This window comes from Sceloporus occidentalis, unplaced genomic scaffold (assembly GCF_023333645.1).
Source record: "Sceloporus occidentalis isolate IW3139 unplaced genomic scaffold, rSceOcc1.0.p SCAF_99, whole genome shotgun sequence".
Classification (NCBI taxonomy): Eukaryota; Metazoa; Chordata; class Lepidosauria; order Squamata; family Phrynosomatidae; genus Sceloporus; species Sceloporus occidentalis.
In genome coordinates this window covers 1,229,679-1,251,083 of record NW_028317079.1, presented here as the reverse complement: position 1 = coordinate 1,251,083, position 21,405 = coordinate 1,229,679, and the positions used below count along the sequence as shown (strand labels likewise).

The window sequence follows — 21,405 nt, the reverse complement described above, 5'->3', positions numbered from 1 at the left end:
CTCAGGATAATAAAAAATGAAATAGTTCTATTTATTCTAGGGATGCACCAAAATGAAAATTCTGGACCAAAACATTCACGGTTCATTTAGCCAAAACTGAAAATGACCCCCCACCTTTAAAAATAAAATAAAAACTCAAATGTTTAATACAAGTAGGTAACACACCACAATTGGACAAAAAAAAATAGCAATATGACTTGGCATGATAGGAGTGTGATTGCTAACAGCAATCACACTCCTATCATACCCAGGCAGCCAGTACATGCTGGTACAGGGTGGCTGTAAGTGATGTGCAGACCCCATACTGCTGGCAGCATCAATACACAAGGGGGGCAGCTAGCTATGTTTCAGCATGTACTGGCTGACTTGGCATGATAGGAGTGTGATTGCTAACAGCAATCACAGTCCCATCTTGCCTAGGTTCCAGCACTTACACATCCAACCAGTAAATGCTGTAACCTAGGCATGATGGGACTGTGATTGCTGTTAGCAATCACACTCCTATCATGCCAAGTCATGCTGGTACAGGGTGGCTGTAAGTGATGTGCAGACCCTATACTGCTGGCAGCATCAATACACAAGGGGGGCAGCTAGCTATGTTTCAGCATGTACTGGCTGACTTGGCATGATAGGAGTGTGATTGCTAACATCAATCACAGTCCAATCATGCCTAGGTTCCAGCACTTACACATCCATTCTATCACACACACACTTATCCATTCATATACTCATTCATTCACAGATTCATTCCCTCAATCACGCATACTCATTCAAACACCCTCCCCACCCCCTTACCTGCACTGCAGCTCCTCGATGCCGCTCACAGACTTCAGCAGGGGGCGCGGCCTCCCTCTGCGTTCTCTGGTACTGCACAGAGGAAGCAGGATGTGATGTAATGTCACGTTAACTCTGCTGGGTTCCGGTTCCTCTGTGCAGTACAGAAGACCCTCCCACAGGTAAGTAGCAGGGCTCGAGGTGCGGACCGCGTAAGATCGGTTGCGGCGTTTCTATTGGGGGGTTCCTACGGCCCTGGGGGGGATTTCTTAATTATCGGTCCCCCCCGCATGAGTTACTGAGTGGGATCTGTCCCCCCCGTCCCCCCCGGTTCCTACGCCCATGTGCATGAGTTGAAAGATGCTTTCATTGCAGCTGCCAGGAGTTTCATTTAATGAATATTTTGCCTCTTTTTTTTTAAGCAAACTGAATTGTTTTGTCACTGTTTCTTTTATGTTTTTTTTTTAATGTTTGATTTTTAAACACCCATTTATTGGGATAATAAAGTATTTCAGCAGGCGCGGAACAGCATATTTGCTTCGAACAAAGAAACACTGCAAGAAAAATCATCTTGTTGATATCCAAGGGATTTTAATGTAGCTTTACCGTTTTTGTGTTTGTCAAAGCAAATATTTGTATCTATCCTATATTTGTATGTATTTGGATTTTATTGTGATTATATGTATTTGAATGATTTTATATTATGTTTCATCAGTATTCAGTATTCCCTCTCACTATTTTAGTTTTCCTGATTTAGATATAAGTTCTTCATAACATTGAGTATAATCATATTTGAATTGTTAACCCCAATAGACAATCAGAAAAAAGTATTTTTTCCCATTGTGTGTTCAGTTTACTGCTTTACTGTCTTTCTAGTTTCCTGTGGGGGATAAAGGAATACTCTCTGGTCATAACCACCCTAGCTCGGAGTGGAAAATTCAACTAATGATGAGCAATTATTTTGAGCGGTGACAAATAAACTGATGATTTGTGGATGTTTCTCAGTGCTTATGAAATTTTAACCACTTGAACAGGAATGTATGCACCTTTATTGTTTTACTTTAAAAAATGACATCTAGTAGACTATGGCATTGGAGATCCTCTTGTCCAACATTTGTAAAAGAAGAATATAGTGGGTATTAATTAATAAGGACAATTGATCTATATATATTATTTATATAGAAGACAGAGTTGTTAATAAAAGATGATACAGTATATTTATAAATCGTTTAATGAATAGAGAGCCTATACTGCACAATACTAGCCAGTTCTATACGCCTGACATAACACACTGTGTATGTATGGCAGGTCTAGGAGTAACGGTGTAGTGCCATGGAGGGCTAGATGTGCTGTTCCTGCCATTGGACTGCATGCTGAGTTAGCCAACCAAGGTAGAAGGACACGATTATGTTTTTTTATAACCGTATGATTGCCTACTTGATTCGTATATTTTTTTCTTAATTCTGATTTCTCTGGCACTGTATCACAAGTAGGAATTACAGCTTAATTAGCTATATATTTCTATAATGGTTGGAAGCCAAGAAAGATTCTGTTTTCTTAATGGACCTTAATGGACTTTCTGATTAAGTGAACTAACTTGTGACTTTAACTTATTTGTTTTTTTATAATTTCAATTGAATAATATTTTATTGAGGTTGAAATTTTTATTTTGTTTTATTGTAATTATTATAATTACTAGATGGACCAAACATCTCATTTTAGTATGATGTATTTCGGAAACATCACCACTTCTCAGTGTTTGTTATTTATCATCTCTGTTTTATATCAAAGGATATTTTTGGGTGTGTGTGATATTTTTGGTATTTAGTATGTGTTCTACTGGCTCAGCATGTGCTCTATTGGTCGCTCAGCATGTGCTCTACCAGCTCATTCATGAAAATGTACACAAGAAAATGTATGTGTTATTGGAATTTATTAATTTGTTTTCAACAATTAATAAATCTATATTCAGACAATTTATTACAATTTTCCTGCACAGATAATCTAGATGTGATTAGAAGAGTTGACGACTTTCACCTCTCGTTTTCCTTAAAATATTATTATGATAACTTAATGGACAGGGTGGGAGGTCCTGTCGCGGGTCAATATAGTTTTACTTGTGATTGTGCACACTCCCTTTCTATATAGAAGTAGTGGCAGCCTGATCCATGTTTTAGTCCAAACACCCATGGGCTATCAATTCTAGCCCTCATGGTTCCTGTTAATTACCACATCTTCATCATCAGATGAAAGGGGCTTATCATCTCTTAGTGTCCTCCCATGTTTGTTTTTCTGTTGAACCTGGCAAACATGGCTTTGTCTACTTGAATGGTAAGTTCTTTGTCTCTGACCATTTGGCCATATGCTTCAACAGAGACTATAGCCGTACACATTTCCCTGCACATGTTAAATCAGTCTGTCACAGTTGCAGAAGACTTTACAGTCCGGTTAGTCACACATTGTTGGCATCTTCAGGGCGAAAAAATAAACAAAGGTTCTAAAAAATCACACATGTTTTCTATCTGTGTAATAGAAAAACACAACTTCTCGCTAAAGCAGGCAAGAGTTCTCCCTTTTTGTGTGTCGCCTTCTTTCCTACATAGTAGTGCCAAATAAACGTCTCTGTATCCGTCGGCTCTTCAGATATGTATTTAAGATTTAGATTGGTCAACATCATTTTGGGGGTCTTTCCCAACATAATCTTGAAAGAGCAATAATAACTGCCAATAGCTGCTTCAGGTGGTAGATCGCAAAACTAACTGCTTCAGGTGGTGGAGTGCGGAAAGAGAACGTGCTACAGTGGCGCCTATCTTTTTTTCGTTCCAGTTCCTATCCATAGATCTTGATTGGTTAGTTATTTAGTGGGTGATAAAACATGGGTTATTTTCCTGTGGAAAATGCATACTAGAAATTATAATTTGTATTATAATCTAAAAACTGACCATCAGCAGTAATCTGATCTGCTACTGCAGTTATTTGCTTAATAGAAAATTGTCTATTAACTCTTGAAAATGTTTGGACTAAGACCTGATATATTTTATTAACTGAATGCATGATTAGCATGGATGCCCTTTATATATACATAAGCCTTTTCAGTGCAAGCAATTAATTTGCCTTGGGTTTGTAATAAGGAAGGTCTACAATTCTGCATTTGTTGTGGTTTCAAACCAGCGTATCAAGGGACTCTAGGAACATTTATTTTGATCTGCTGAGGCTAAGCAACATGCATGTTTTTGATTTGATCACATTATGCACTCAGTAAAGTAATGCAATTTTGAACCTCACACTGGATTATTAGTTCAATTTAACATTGAACAGTAAATATAGTTACACTGACATGATTAATGAATGTTGTATAGAATGTGGATTACTTAAATAGATAAAGTGAACCTTAAAGGTGCACTTAAGAATCAGTAAGGACAACACAACTATATATATATATATATATATATATATATATATATATATATATATATATAAAGTACTGTGCAAATGTTTTAGGCAGGTGTGAGTAAATGCTGTAAAATAAGACTGCTTTCAAAAATGTTAACAAAATGCAAAGTGAATGAACAGAAAAATGTAAATTGAATCAATATTTGGTGATATATTGTATATATATATATATATATATATATATATATACAGCAAATAAAGTTGATGTACTCAGCGGGTCTTCTTTTTATAAAATGTATTGACTTGGTGAAGGTCCAATGTTTCGGCTCTCAATGAGATATATATATATATATATATATATATATATATATATATATATATATATACATATTTTTTCATGTCTGCTCTCTGCAGAACAAAGCTCCTTAAGTGAAACAAGTGTTGTTTTTGCAAGATAATGAAACCATTTGGCTTTTGATGTTTTGCTAATTATCTTTTTTTTACTACTAATTGAAAATGTTTTTTTTTTTTTTTTACTTTGACATTGTATATGATTAAAATATAATTCAGCAAAGTCTGAATGTTTTTGTTTCATTAAAATGTAAAATATATCAATGTTTTCTATGAAGTATTGAAGTATTGAATTACTTTTTGTCTTAGCACTCTTCTAGTTCTAGATTGACCACCACCAGATATTTTTTCATACGGTATTAAGTATGCAGGTAATTAATTAATTATCATAAACCCCATATTTATTTCATGTGACTATTTGCCTACCCATGATCCTCTGGGTCTTTTCAACTTCTGCCTTCATGGCTGGAAAGTCTCCTGGAGCTTGGAACACTGCACAGATTTTGTGCTATTATGTGGCAACTTATCTGTAATTACTTGTAGATAGGTCTATGTGCACTTAAAAAGAAATCATTATCCAAATATTTTTCCAGGGAACAACTTTACTAAAACATTAGTCCCTTATGACCACTACATCTGAAACAAGTGAGAGAGTAGAGGTAAAAACAGGAGATAAAGAAAGAAAAGGGGAAAAAAATAAGTGGAAAATAGAGAGAATGAGAAAAATGTGGATATGTGGCAATTGGAGGGTCCGGGGCTTAATGAAAAGGTTAAAGTTACAATCCTAACCTTTAACAGTAGACCTTTTCATAAACTGAAACTAGATGGCTGCTTTGAGTGGAAAGTTGCAGGTGAAATATTTTGTTCTAGATACAAGGGAGTAGGGGAACTATCAAAAGTCACCTGGATTGTCTGGCTCCACAGTCCTAGCACACTTTATGTGACATACTTATTAATATTGCATCACTAACAGCACTTAATTATTCCATGAATGTTACCATCATAGGATATGTAACACATTACACAGTAACCTGTGTTCATGGGCTAGAATATTCACACACACACACACACACACACTGGCTTCTCTGGTACTGAAAGGTGGATGATAAAGGAGTTGTAGGTTCCCTGGAAATCCCAAAGGGTGAAATGTAATCATAGCATGTCTTTTAGTTTGAACGGCATATGTTCCAGCAAGCGCTGGAACAGAAGAGCTGCCACTCATCAGTAACCTTGTGTATTTCATTTCCTAGCACTTCATTCATCTTCCTCTTTACTGACTGTACTTTATATTATACCAATGAAATTGATTTTTTTCTGTTTTACTGATTGTTTCTGGTACACACATAAAAAGTCCTGTTTGGGTGATATATCATATCCTCACATTACCTGAATTTTTATATTCTTTTAAAGACAAACTTTGATTTAAAATAAAAACAAAAGAAAACATAAAAAATCCCCTGAGAGCACTATAATGCCTAAAATCTATTATGGAAATCATGCACAATCATTGAAATAGAAAATTAGGTTATCGATTGCATTAAAAGTTAAGAAAAATTACATGGCAATGGCTTACCAGCCTTCTTTCTATTTGAAAAATATTTACATTTACAAATATACCTTTGAATATCACAAAATACTTTTTTATGATGTTAGATATACCTGATGAAGTTTATCCATTACATACTACTGTATATTGAAGTGTGTCCAATAAAACTACTGTATATTGAACTAAAAACATATATTTATTATTGGACTAAAATAGAATGAAATTCCAATATGTATTGTTATTATAATACAGGTAACTCAGTTATTGTAGTTTAATAGACCTGATTTCAAATCTAATGGACTGCTCCCAAAATATATTTTTTTAGGGGAGAGAAATGTCTACATCTCATAGATTCTTAGAGGAAAAATTCAAGCCAGCTTGGCTTTAAAATGGAAACAGGATTTGCCATGTAAAGATAGGAGGTAGTGCAAGCTAGTTCATGTGCTGAATGTATTATTGTTAGTATGTTATACATGATGAGACCATTCAGTCTTCTTTAGCCCTACTAAGGCCTTCAAAATGTGGCAACCTTACTGATGTCTCATGTGTAGCACGCTATGATGAATGCTAAGCCATACACATGAACCTCTATCTCGCTTACATGGAAAGCCGATATTTTTCAACTGAAACCTTTGCTAAGTTGCACACAATAGGACCCAGTTTGTCAGCTCGGCATGACCATGAGCATGACCATGAAATCAGAGCTGATTACAAGAACAGTGAAAATAATTATTAGCACATGGTTACACATATGAAAAAGATACTTATACAGAGATACACAGGTATGTCTAAATGTGAAAAATAAGACATTTTTTGTTGCAATGTTTGCATAGCTATTAAGTATTTTTTTCCATTGTATGATTTATTTTATCTATTTGTCTATTTTTTAAATATTATATATATATATATATATATATATATATATATGTTCAAATTCCATGTTTCTATGATGACCAGAAGCATGTTAATGGCTCTCCACTGCACCCATTAACATTCTGTATGCAATGAGCTTGCTGCATTGAGTTTTAATAGATTGGCGCAGTTGTCATGAAATCATGGAGATATATGAAGAATATATAAAAGTCTTGTTTACAAATTAGAATGCATTTTTATATGTTATGCTTTGGTCATACTGCATTGTATTTTGTCAATTGCTCAGATCTTTACATAGATATTGTATGTACAAATATGACATACAGTTACAGTATTTCAATTCTTTCAGATGTTGACTTAACTAGAATCCCAACAGTTAATCTTTTGATGCAATACTAAACATATTTCATGTATTTATTGCTGTTTACATTTGCATACATACCATGGCTTAGTACAGTAAAGACTTAGAAAGTAATTGTCATAACAGGTGTTGCTTTGTTGTCACCCAGTAATGTGGAGCAGTTGGTTCTGAAAAGACATCTGGACAGGTCTTGACAAAGCTCATTTATCGTTTACATGCTTCTCAAGGTCTTCCTTGATTGAAATTAAAATTTATATTCTTCTATTAAGGGCTAACTCCATGTTTAATTCCTACAAATACCTGAGTAAACCCAATTCTGTAAATATTTGTTATACAAAAATATCTTATATAATTGTTGGAAGTGGATTAAGAGAATGCTAATTGTATAACTAAAATCTAACAATAAAAAAGGACTAAGTTTAAGGCAGGACAAACAAAGAAGAACACTTTCCCTTGACAGAGAACCAACAAGAGTTACCTCATCCCTCAAGAAACTCCCCAATAATCAAATAGGTGCATTGCTATAGTCTAAAGGCTATCACACAGGCTAAAACATAATCAGTGACATAAGCTTAATTGTAAGTTTAACCAAAAGTCCAGGGTTCTGCTCAGGGCATACTTCTCCTCTTGCTCACGTCACATTCTGGCATCACCAAAGCACAATAATGGTGTGACCAAGGCTGGCCCAAAGATGCTACCTGTCTGCCATGGGGACTCTTGTCCAAAGGAAACATTTGCCAAGACGGTACAGAGAATAGGTTACAATTCTGTTGGTTGAAGCGCTGAAGAGGTGGGGCTTCAGGCCCAGGGATCACTAAAGAGTCACTTTAAGACCTCTTTCCACCCATGCTCCCCCTTGCATTGGATCACCCCTCCTACTGTTAGATTTAACTTGTACTCATGTCAGGTAGACTTGTGCAAATGGGACAGGAATAACCCGGATTAATTCTTTTGTTTGTTTTTGGTCCATATTTTTTTACTCTCTTTCAGTGTTTCCTTACCTTCTCCCTCAAGCACTTCCGTGTCTCTATCTCCATTCCCGCAGCTCATCTTCTTTTATAGCCTCTTCATGCTCTTCTGTCTTCTACCCTTTTGCACCAAGAGGCCAAAATGATGACAGATTTATTAATCATTCCTCCAGTTGACCTTAGGGAGACATTAAGAGAGAGAGTATACAAGAGTGTGAGCGATTGTGAGAGCGTGAGAGAGTGAGTATGCGAGACAGCGTGCTTAAGAGTGAGCGAGAGTGGGGAAAAAAATTCAAACAAATTCTGAACTCTTTATTTTGGTTTTTGTTTGTTTTGTTGGGGATCCGTTGCTATTTTCACACCTTCATACAAGTTGTCCAAACTGGTAAATTTCTGTAAAATTGAAAGTCAGAAGAATCTGAAAGCACAAGTCTAATAATATACTTAAATGGTCCAAAAAAAACAGGAAACTTGATAGCGGAGCCGTTAGCCAGGACAGCACTATAGGCTCATGGACAGTCTGCTAAAACAATGCAAGATGGGTGCAAGGATGGTGTCATAACTCTTCCTACTTTGGCTTATACTAGGCTTCCATTGCAATCTCCAATGAATGCTTATAGAAAATGTGCCTTTGGTAGTTGTCAGAGTTGGGCAGTATAAATCTTAATAAAATGGAACATTAAATAAAAATAACAACAAATATGATAGATGATTTGAAGTGCTTAATGGAATTATGGTTCAATCTCAGAAATGAATGCTCCTATTTAAATGAAATAAGATAAGAAGTATGTAAGTGGGTTAGGGTAGGTCATCTATCTACATCTATTTATCTATCAATGTATGTTTCAATCTTGGTAGGTAGCTATATTTTTACCCTGATATTTGTCTATCTATCTATCTATCTATCTATCTATCTATCTATCTATCTGTCTATACTGTCTATACTGTCTAACTTTTTTATGAGGTAATGAAAACTACACATGCTGCATTTAGTTGTAATAGATTAGTGCGGTTGGCATGCAATCATGGAGATATATGAATAATATATAAAAGTCTGCATGTTTACAAATTAGCATGCATTTTAAATATTATGCTTTGGGCATACTGCATTGCTTTTTTGTTGATTTTTCAGATCCTCGTGTTTCTTAATGCATTGCCTTTCTTTGAGACACAGTGAGACCATTGAGCTAATGGGGACAATATTTAATTCCCCTGACTCCTAATCAATAAAGAAATTAATTTCTAACACATGGGCGATAACCCCAATGTATGTCAAAATGTGTGTCAAAAGTAAAATTACATTTTTATTAGAAATGTATAAAATTATGGGGAACAAATATATAAAATGGTCAAAATAAGATAAAATAAATGTGAAATAAATGTGATTTTCATACGAATAAAGTATTCCCAGAGTGCAGTTTGTTGCTACACAAATGGGCACACGGTTACCACAGGATGTTGCAGAACCCCATTTAAGAAAGTATTGTAAGCATGCCTATATTATGAAAATAAAAACACGCACAGAATCACAGACACGGAGACACACAAACACACAAAATAAATCCATTACATGTGGCCTTGCGTATCCAGTATTGTCCATATCAATTGATATGGTAGGACTAGGGCCCTCCACTTTGCCTCTGGTCCGGTTGCTAAGTTTGTACATTGCTAATACCCCACAAGTAATATCAATAAACACATATATATATATATATTTTTTTTTTATTATTATTATTATTTTTTTTTAGTTCACTGAGAGTACTAGCACATTTACAAGGTTTCTAAGATGACTTCAGTTGCTTTTCTCATATTTATTACAATCATTTTGTTGATCTTTTGTCCTTCTGAAGCCTCATTTCTTAAGATTTATAGCATTAACGCACAGCATACTTTCAGCCACAATCTACATTAGAATTCATTACAATACTAAATATATGACACACAAAAGGTTTTTGCTGCTCCAGAAAAGCAACTTGTCATGTAAAATGTTCTATTCAAATGCAAGGCTACACTGACAGAGCCAGCATGATTTATACTTAAACCCCTTTTTCTGGCTTTAGACGATCGTCTATAAACTCATTGAATGTAAATTTTTGAATAAAATTACTATTACAGTGATAAATGTAAAATAAACGGCCATTGCATTAACCAGAAATACCATCTTGATTGAATTACCAGTGCATAATGGTAGATGAAGACCCTTTATAAAAATAAAAATACACTATACGACTAATAATAAAAAGAAGTATAAAACATTGGATAATTCTTCATACCTATTTAGAGCGATATATTTTGTTTAAATCAAATTGATTGATATGTGAAATGCTGACTAAAATACAGTGTTATAGCAAACATTGAGCCACTTGTGTGTTAGTGTGACCGAAATATTGTCGTGTTGAAACGTTGATATAAAGACGTGGCTTATATGAGCAGGGATTAGACATCTGATTGATGATTTAATGTTTATACGTGTTTATATGCCAAATATGTTATGATGCGTCTTACTCCTAGCCTATTTGGCTAGACTTACACCCTGTGATGAATGTTGCCAGCTCTCCCTTAAGTTTTATGCATTGTATATATTCATAATAATATATGATAATTGAATACTTTTTGCTGGTTATCATGTTATGTTCCAATCTAAACTCTTCTTAATGTATTATATGACATTATATTTTAATATCTGCATATAATTGTGAGCTCAAATGAGTCAACTCAAACATTGAAAGCACTCTTTAATGACACTGTATTCCATTTTTTTTTCAGCTTGTGACCTTATGAACCAAGGCATATTGGCCCTCGTCAGCTCTATCGGTTGTGCATCAGCAGGATCTCTGCAATCTTTGGCAGATGCCATGCATATACCTCATCTGTTCATTCAACGATCCACAGCAAGGACTCCTAGAAGTGGTTGCAGTCTTAAGAGAAACAACAGGATTGATGATTATACATTAACTGTCCGCCCACCAGTCTATCTGAATGATGTTATCTTAAGGGTCGTCACTGAATACGCCTGGCAAAAATTCATCATCTTCTATGACAGCAACTATGGTAATCTCTCATATTTTTGCATTCAGTAGACATTTATTTTTGCATTTCCATTTCTCTGCTCATGCATGAGATTTTCTAAACAAAAGCACTGAGGTAGAATTAGCTTCTCCGATTCCAGTGCTGGAAACAAACAATCCAACACTAAATAAGAGAATAATTAGACAAAGACAAACACTTGCCAGAACCAACTCTCTATCAACTTAATGTTGCATAGGTTTTTAGTTCCATCTTTACTCACTAGTACATATAATAAAAAAAATAACTAATCTGTACTTCAGCAGATATGTAATTGCAATAATAACTGGGTGGGCTTACTCCTGCCGCTCCAAGCCATAGTTGTTGCAGTCAAATATACCAAAACAAAAACTCTGAAATCAGCTTCAGAGTGTTAAAGGGTGCGTAATAAACGTGAGGGGTGAAAGCAGAGTCAGGGAACCAATAACACAAACGCCTTACGCGTTTCGAGCTATACAAAGCTCTTAATCATAGGCCTATGATTAAAAGCTTTGTATAGCTTGAAACGCGTAAGGCGTTTGTGTTATTGGTTCCCTGACTCTGTTTTTACTCCCTCAAATGTATGTATGTTGCTTACTAAAGAGGATTACCCACTGGTAACCCCAAAAAACACTATGGTCTGATGCATACTGAAGGGCACATATAACTTAAATTGGGTTACAGGCAAAATATTGTAGCATATATTCGTAGCATCTATCCTCTAGCCATAAGAGAATGCTCCAGTTGGCGCAGAAAACATGGGATTTGTTTTCTGTGAAGGGTACACCTAACACACTGTTGTAGAGCTGGTATGTGCACAAAATGCATATTCTCTTGACTGGATGATTTTTTTTTATAATGCCAGCCATGTGCTATGACATTTTTTTATTTTGTTTTCAATTTTCTTCATGCTTTGAACCTTATGCAAATATTCTAGCCAAAGTGGTTCCGGGTGCCTGAAGATGGCCCAATCTCCCCACTGTTTGCAAAAGTTGGGCAGTGAGGCAGCTTACCCAGGACAGCGGGATGGTACTAAAATCTGGGACTTTTGGTAGATATGCTACAATACCAAAATATTTTTTCCATTTGCTTTAAAGCCATATAAGAGTTGCTGTTTTCCCCTATTCACATTGAAATACACTGGCCGGTAAAGACATGCAAAAGTATATGTCTCGCTGTATATAGACATATACACAATCAGATGGAACAATATAGGCATACATAGGAACTCACCTGGTCTTAAACGGAAGCTGCGAAGCTACAAAAAATATTAGGCATCACTGTGTTTAATCTCTGGGAGGTGGAGGAGTGTTTGATCATGTCCTTGTTCTGCCCTTTTCAGTTATGTGGGCAACTCCACCTTGTTGCACCCTACAAGGAGCAGGAGAGGGAGCGCTCAGAGAGAAAGTGAAATCTATGAATATCGATTATTACTAGTATATACCCCTTGTCATAGATTGAAACAGATCATAACCTTTAGTGTGGATATTTTATCATAAACCTCGTGTAACTGACATTGATTTATAGCATCCACGCAGAAGGTATTGCATTAATGGAACACTGAATTGTGAGCAGCAGTATGTGTGAATGATTTCCACTATGTGTATGCGTGTGCATATATTTTATGTTATTTCTCCCTCTTGTTACAACTGAATCCAATGTTCTTTCACTCTTAAGATGCATGAATAAAATATCAATGCACCAGTTCTTTCAGTTTACTCTGAAAAAGTATTCATTCGAAGTGTGATCTCCCACCATTTGCATTCAATCTAAAAAACTGCGATTTCCATCTTATTCTTCACGTTGCAGTTTGTACTACACTAACGCATAGGTAATCAATTGGCCCAACATCTATTATACAGTGTTTTCACGTTCACCTTGTGACTGACTGACTATATGATTAAGGAGAGTTAACTATAAAACATTCTTTATGCATTGATACATTCAAATTAAGGAGCTAACTCAACCAACATGACGTGACTTACGACATTAATGTCTGCATTCCACCATTTATTACATCTGAAGAGGAGACATTTGAGCTTTTCAAAGCTTATGTAACATTAGATCTTTTTCAATGTTGGCCTAATAAAGGGTATCAACTTTAAATAAAGCCTTTTTAGAAATTGGAAATATGGATAAAACTGTATTACCATTCAAAAAGCTTTTTTTTCTATTAAACTGTCGATCACTGTCAATATGTACACAAAAAGAAAGGTTGGAATGCAGCACTCAGCAGTAAAATGGTGCACGAGCCAGGGTACCACCAAGTCCCTCAATAAATCCAAAATAAAGAAGCAAAGGCTCAGCACTCAAATGATAAGGTGAGTTTATTTCACGCAGGCAACGTTTCGACACACAGGTCTTTCTCAAGCCTTGAGAAAGACCTGTGCGTCGAAACGTTGCCTGCGTGAAATAAACTCACCTTGTCAATATGTACAGTCATATTTTGTAACACATAATATAAGCTAACATTTTTTTATTCGTCTGGGAAGATCGCAAAGGTATCCAAGAGCCATTAATAAGGTCACAATGGAACACCAGGTCCCCAGTCTTTCTTTTTATAAGGCACATTCCTTTCAAGGCTAGATTGAGGGATAGATCGTCTTGGTCCCCCTTCAAAGGTAGGAATAAACTGAAGTCTTTAATGGGAGTAAAACAAAATAAAAAATAAACATAATCAAAGTTTACAGAAAAAAGTGCAATGTTAAAGGTGTTATAAAGAAAAATAAAAAGGTCCTGTAAAACCCAAGCCCATAGCTTATTATAAAAATTGTGTATAAAAATTCTGTCTTCCTAGGCCACCTAGAAGGAGTGTCGATTGGTGCTCTTTGCTCTTTAGACCACACCAACACTGTAGAGTGCTCTGGGGGCTCAGTACCACTACATGATTCACATTGTTAGGCTAAAGGGCCAAGTTTTGTCTTTCCCATATATACTCAATTAATCTTAAGAACCAAATATGCTTTCTGCACTCCATAGTGGTATAAAGTAAATAGAGACAATTACCTCAAGAGTATGAGAAAAATAAGTATATTAAACTCAAATTTATATATCCACTCTGGGTATCATGTAATAATCAGAAGACTTGTAATCGAGGTCCAAAATCATTTTGGATTCATTTTTCGTTTCTTTTTTTGCTCATTCATATTCGTACAATGAATTTTGTTTCCCATCTTTTGTTGCAGACAAGGTTTTTTTTAGTTTCCCAAACACACATCTCTTTCTTCCGCAGTTGTGTCTGTGCCCCCTGCAACCTCCCCCTGCCTTGTATCTGCCCCCTCGCTGGCTCACTTACCTTCTCCAGCCATTTTCTTATCTCATCTGGATTCTTGGCAGATGCAGAGACCATGATGAGCAGGGAGGAGAACAGGGTCAGTATGTGCCCTGCTGCATAAAAAACCCCACAGGAGAAAGAGGGGGCATGTAGTGCCCACACAGTGTCTGCAATAGAAGCTGCTCTATATTATAACATAATCCTTGCTTATATGTAGAGGTAAATAAATGCACAGCTTTCCTTACGGACACTAAAATGGTTGTTATTTGTGTATTAATTATGCCCCTCCTGAGATTTTTACTTTTATTTAATGTAATAAGGTTTTCCTTAACCTAAGGAAGACTTACTTCAATGAGAGGATGGTGGATATGTGGAACAATCTTCAAGCAGAAGAAGCTTGAGGTCCACAGAACCCTTTACTTAATGTAAGGAAGATTTACTTTACTGAGGGGGTGGTGGATATGTGGAACAGCTTCACAATAGAAGTCATCTTTGCACCTCAGTTTGTCTTTTTGTTAAGATTTTTAAAGATATTATTAAACAATTAATTTTAGCGTGATCCAAGATAGGATTGTTTTTTAGAATAGATATCTCTGACATTGCAATGGTTAACTATAGCCTCTTTTTCTTTTGCTGTAGGTAACCTTTTGCACCTTGTCCTTGATGGTTTCCTGTGGAGTTTGCATTTGCTAATAATTGATAAGCAGCACCGGTTTATTGGGCTCTGAATGCTTAATGCATGTACCCACTTTGAACCTTAACCACATTTTCCATGAATGCTGCCAAAGATGCTAATCATAGCTTGTTTAAGCCTGTATGACCCCAGATAAAGCAACACCTTGCAATTACTGGCAACCATCCAGGAAAAGAGATGAGAGGGAGAGTGAGGGATATGACTCTATAGCAGGCAAATGAATAAACAAATTTAACGAAATCGCAACGGTTTTGCAATTTGTTTTTGTCGGGTTCGTTTTTTGGTTTTAACAATTTCATTGGGGTTCACCTTTGTTTTTGAAACATACAATTTTCGTTAAAAAAAACAAGTTTGTACAAATGCACAAGTCTAATAATCAGTGACAATAAATGAATCAAGGAAATGAAGTAAATCACAGAAAATATCCATCACAAAATAACATGATTGGAAACCTAAATAATTTGACAAGTTTGAAAAGAGTAATTTGGTAGATACAATAAATCAAAAACATAGACCCACGTTAGATCACCAAAATTAATCACATGAGTTTGATGTTATATAACCTAAATGTAAAAAGACAATTCCATGATCAAAAATGCCATGTCTGTTCAAATCTATAAAAGGCAAAGTCCCATGATCAAATAGCAATGTCCATCCAATGCATGGAATGATCACTTAAATGTGAGAGGTCCTTTTTTGGCTAAATTTTTAAGACCAATAGGGAGGATGGTTGGCAAACATCAAATGGCTCACTTGAAATGATACAACAAACGTGTTCCACTTTAACAATACCCATTGTACAGTGCCATGGAATTTGATGGTGCTGTCTAAGTCAACAAAATGACAATAATGCTAAATACTGGCACAGATCTACACCAGTCTTGACATTGGGCCAGCAGCATGAGTTAAGCTGGGTATAAGTGAACTTCTCATCTGCCAAGGGATTCTAGTATCATATGCAAACTACCTGTGTTGTAGTCCGCTCTTTAATGTACCTGTTTGGGAGAACCTCATGGCAGAACCAACTCCCAGCTTAACACACCAGGAAGCAGAAATATAGCGTACATTTCAATTAAGCCAGGCAGTAGAAGTTTTTTGTCTGGTAACTTTTCTCCAGTCGTTTTAATTTTCATTTGGTAAATAATGCATTATTTAAAAATAGAGAAAATTACTTTTTTTCTGCATCACTTAACTATGCAAAAATATTAATCATACAGTAATTTCCATTAATGTCAAACCTGCCAACTTGTCCTAAAAAAAATGACAGTGATAGGAGGCAATGAAAAGGTTCAACAACAAAGGTCATTGCTGATAATTAGACATATAAAGTACTCAAAAAAAACTGCACATCTAGCTTTCCTCTTCAAATTACAAACTGCATCTTAATATCATTAAAGTTTAACATTTTTACAGCAATTAGAGCTTTGAAAAAGTGCATATAACAAAATATTATACAGGAAGACCTTGGCTACTGTACTATTTTAGCAATAATTTGGCTGCTAGTTTTCCAAAAATATTTACCCTTCAAACTACATAAACAATAATAGGGAAAATTGCAATCGATATATTGAATAACAACAACCATATGCAAATTCTTCAAAACAATTGGTTTGTAAAAGAAAATCGCCAATTACATAAATATCCAATGCAATTTCGTGTAATATTTATTTAATGAACTACATTTTATAAACTCAGTTTTCAGCACTTTTATTACATAGTAATATTGTTAATAGATATTTATGTACTGAGAGCAGGTTCCAGTATTAATATTCATTTCCTGAAATATATTTACACTATTTTACAAAACAATTCAATATAAATAAATCCCAGCAATGTGCCTTGTTTTTATACAAAGGCATATTATGTCTCTGATTCTCTATTTGAAGATATCAGGTGCTAAGGATATGCTAGGCAATCATATTCAGTAACATATTTACCTTTGTCGATGCCCTTGGCTTAAGGAAGGACTGTGCCGCCAACCCAAACTCCACCTTTAAAGGATGTGCAACAGCAGGCAGAAATTTACTAAAAAGGCTGTTCTGATCAGCGATCACCCTTTGTAGCACCACTGGCCTATTGTTCAAACAAGTATCAAATTAAGATTTTTTAATTTTAATTAAAAACAAGAAATACAGCTGAACCAAGAAGAAGCAATTTGCTTATTTCATTACATTCTAAAAGACTTTGTTTTAAGAATTATTATATTTCTAGGCAATATGTATTAAAATGAACATTCATGATTCTAGGTACAGAGCCATATTTAGATTTGAAGCTCAGCAGGCTCACTGTCTTCCACATTAACCATGTGACATTATAACAAAAATCCCAGTAGCCTTGCCTTTCTTTCTACACATTGTAGGGCTTTATGTATTAGCGCTATAGACCTACAAACCCCCAAAATTTGTTTGATTCCCCCCCAAGGTATTTTACAACGAGAATTTTACAGATGTCTGCTGGCTTTTCTCGTACCCTGTAAAAGAATATAAAAATTGTACTTATTTCTACTGAAATTCACACATTTATCTTATTTAACATGGCTGGAAAGATTGGTCTGGGCTTGATACCAATTCAAGTGCAATGCCTGGTTTACTTGTAGTTTGAAGGAAAAGCATAAACTGGAGCAGAGCCAAAAGAAAACCAACTATAGAGCACTGTTCCTATCTGTCAGATGGTCCTATGTCTGCTGAAGTAGAACCTTCTTGGCTTGAAGTTTGGTCAGTTTGCCAACCTATCTTAACCCCTTAATGACAAAGCCCATACATGTAAATGCATTGTTTTCAATGGGTTTAGGGACCGCCCATTGTAATTAAGGGGTTAATGAAAGTTTTAAAGGGTGCTAGAGAGATTAGCTATTGTAACTATAAATATGCATATTCAAGAAGCATCAACAGTTGACATTGTTTCTCAATCACATATAGTGTACAGGGAAGGGCTGGTAAGGTGTACATGGAGGGAATATCCTGGGTCTGTGATGATATTATGGTTTTCATTAAGTACCAGGAACTATCTGTATGTAAAATTCCACATGCATCCACCGGCTTGTAGAATAATAATTACATGATAATAATTAGGCAATATTTCCTCATGAAAGCATCATTTCTGTACATCAATATTGATTTTCAATGCAGTATCTTTGGTGAATCTATTGTTTTGGGCCACATTAGTATTTCATTTGGCTGTCCTTTCTCCAAGTCAAAAACTTAATCTATGTCAATTTTTCCATAATTACAAGTATGTACAATCCTTCATTTCTTTTCATTTTTTTACATTTCCAAGTTTTGAATTTGAGCTTTTCTATACCCACATGTTCTTTGCTATACATGTTTAGGGCATCTTACGGTCAGGAAGACTTATCTAAATATGTGTCTTTTACAGATCAATCAATGTATTACAGGTTAGCTGCATATCTAAGCCATAAATGTGTAGGTTAAATGGAATAATTTCATTTCAGAGAAGGAGTACAATATAAATAATCACATTTTTCTTAATCGATTTCAAATGTTCATTATTACCCTGGGGCTTATTCCAACTGCTTGATAACTATAATGTCTTCAAGTATGTCTCCAGACAGTTTAAAACTGTTTATTACTCATTTGGCATCAAGCCAGCTTCCAAAAACGGCCTTTGCTTCAATGCACTACAATAAACATATAATTAATTTAAGTGTATTACTCAAACTATTTCATTTCCATTACAGCATTTACGAGTAAGCTATCAAATGACTAGCTTCCGTGCCAACCTTGTAAACACACATCCAAATGTAAAAGATTTGTACAAGAGATGGGAATTCTCTGCTCTCTTGGACGCTGCATGGGGTATAACAAGTTAGGGAGAATCATTAGATAATGGCACAAGAAAGAATACAGACACAAAATGAATTACTACCACAAAATAATTTTATCTATTTTTCTTGTGTTGCTCTTTAAAAAAATAAAAATAAAAGAGAGATGATCCATCAAGTATATTTGAAACTATGGCCTTCTAATTAATGTGATTTCTACCATTGTGGTACTTAATAAATAATCAGTATTATAATAAGACAAAAGGAATTCAAAAAAGACAAATACGATTTTTTTTTATCAATTAAGCTTGTTTGCAAGTACGGTAGATATAGGGTGAAAATGGCAACTTATATCCCAATAACTATTTATATAATAAATTGCCCACAATCTATGCTAGCCTTTACTTTTTATGTAAACCCCCTGAAATAGTTTTTTTTATTCATGGTTAATCAACATGGGTATTCCATACTAAAGAAATAAAAAAAAATCCATGTAGAAATGTGAAATGATCCTTGTACTAGTGTCATTAAAGTCTATATGTTTTTCAAAAACAAGGACATTATTTTCTATCTGATCATCTTTACCTGAATGAAATGTGTTTATTTTATATTAAGGTACCAACACTGGTGTTCTATAAATGCTAGGAGCTTCATCAATATTCCCAACCAAATCTGCATTCAATTAGTGGTAGTACTCTTGAAGCGTCTTTTGACATGCAGCTGGCATGCGAGCATTTCATGGATTAACATTGATTTTCCTATCTACAGGATCTCTAAATGATGTTCTTCTTCTAGCTCCCACTATAATTGAAAATCATCAGACCTGAATGTAATAGTTTAAAAAATGTGTTGTCTATGCCACTTTGTATGGCAAGGTCATAAATGCTCTACTAAAACTAGCATAGGCTGAAGCCTCAGTTTCTGAATGAGCTTAGTGAGCCATTTGTTATAAATATTTTGGGACTTCCTGCGCAATTTATTCCGCACCTCATGGTTTCATGAAGGTTATCGTGCTTCACACAACTTCCAAAGAATCAGAGAGTTACAGGGGATACAGACGATGGTGACCATCAGTAATCAGACCCAAGTGTTCTGCCAGAAATAAAAAAACAAGCATAGGTTCACATGCACTTATACTTTACCTACACTGCTTCATCAGAACATACCGTGTAGGCATATGTAAAAAAAAAATATTCATGATGCATGTAATTTACAGTTTATGCCATGGAAAATCGGATTGAAAAAACATTGCAAGATAACAGTGTACAGATACACTTCTAAATTTGCATTGCATGTTAATTCATTTTGTATTACTTCTGGATGAAAAATAGCAAATTAAGTACGTCTGCCCTTAAAGATGTCATAAAAAATATAACTAATTTTCATTTAGACATTTTAATTAAATTACTGTGTCTTAAATTTAGTATCTCTAAGATAAATCATGACATTACTCCACTTGCACATTCATTATTTGACTAATGAGTTTGCATATGCAAAGCATAACACATAACTTAAAATGGAAAATAGACCAGAAAGAAAGAAAGAGAGGCTACGTTGGCTTTACATATTGTGCAGTTAATGCCCATGATTTTTTAAGAGCCAGTTCACCATCTTAACCACATATTCCAGTCAACCTGTGTTAGGGTGTCACCTGAACTGGCTATCGGTACCCCAATTCTTTGGTGTGGTTACTGAACACTTTTTTCTGTTTTCTCCAACTTTTCTCCAATGTTAATATAGCATGCTATTACATTTATGTTATATTAGTATTGTATCATCTACTTTACAGTGTCACAGGCAGGGGCGAAATCTAATCTAAACGGCCGCTGGGTGCTGATGCTGCCGGCCGGCGCTACTTTAATACTTTTTTTTAAATTGAATATGGCAAGCCGGATCGGCTATTAAATGAAAAAAAAAATAGTATTAAAGCAGCGCCGGCCGGCGGCATCAGCACCCAGCGGCCGTGTGCGATGGCCGCCAAGTGATGGGAGCAGCGTGAGGGGTGAAAGCTCCGCCCCCTCGCACTCACCTTTCACCCCTCACGCTGCTCCCATCACTATGCGGCCATCAGATTGTTGGAAATCGAATCTAAACGGCCGCTGGTTGCTGATGCTGCCGGCTGGCGCTACTTTAATACTTTATTTAATTATTTTTAATATGACAAGCCGATCCGGCATATTAAATAAATAAAAAAAAGGATTAAAGTAGCTCCGGCCGGTGGCATCAGCAACCAGCGGCCGTTTAGATAAGTTTTCCAGCAGCCTGATGGCCGCATAGTGATGGGAGCAGCGTGAGGGGTGAAAGGTGAGTGCGAGGGGGCGGAGCCACTTCACTTAACTTGCCCC

General features: G+C 35.5%; 1 protein-coding gene across 1 annotated transcript in view; it reads left to right on the top strand.

Moving 5' to 3' along the window:
- Window positions 1–21,405, top strand: part of LOC149284097 (glutamate receptor ionotropic, delta-2-like) — a 425,155-nt gene that overhangs the window by 133,143 nt on the left and 270,607 nt on the right. The window contains exon 3 of the mRNA XM_089497148.1: window positions 11,033–11,317. Within this exon, the coding sequence (XP_089353274.1) occupies window positions 11,033–11,317 (285 nt within the window). The remainder of the gene's footprint in view (window positions 1–11,032; window positions 11,318–21,405) is intronic.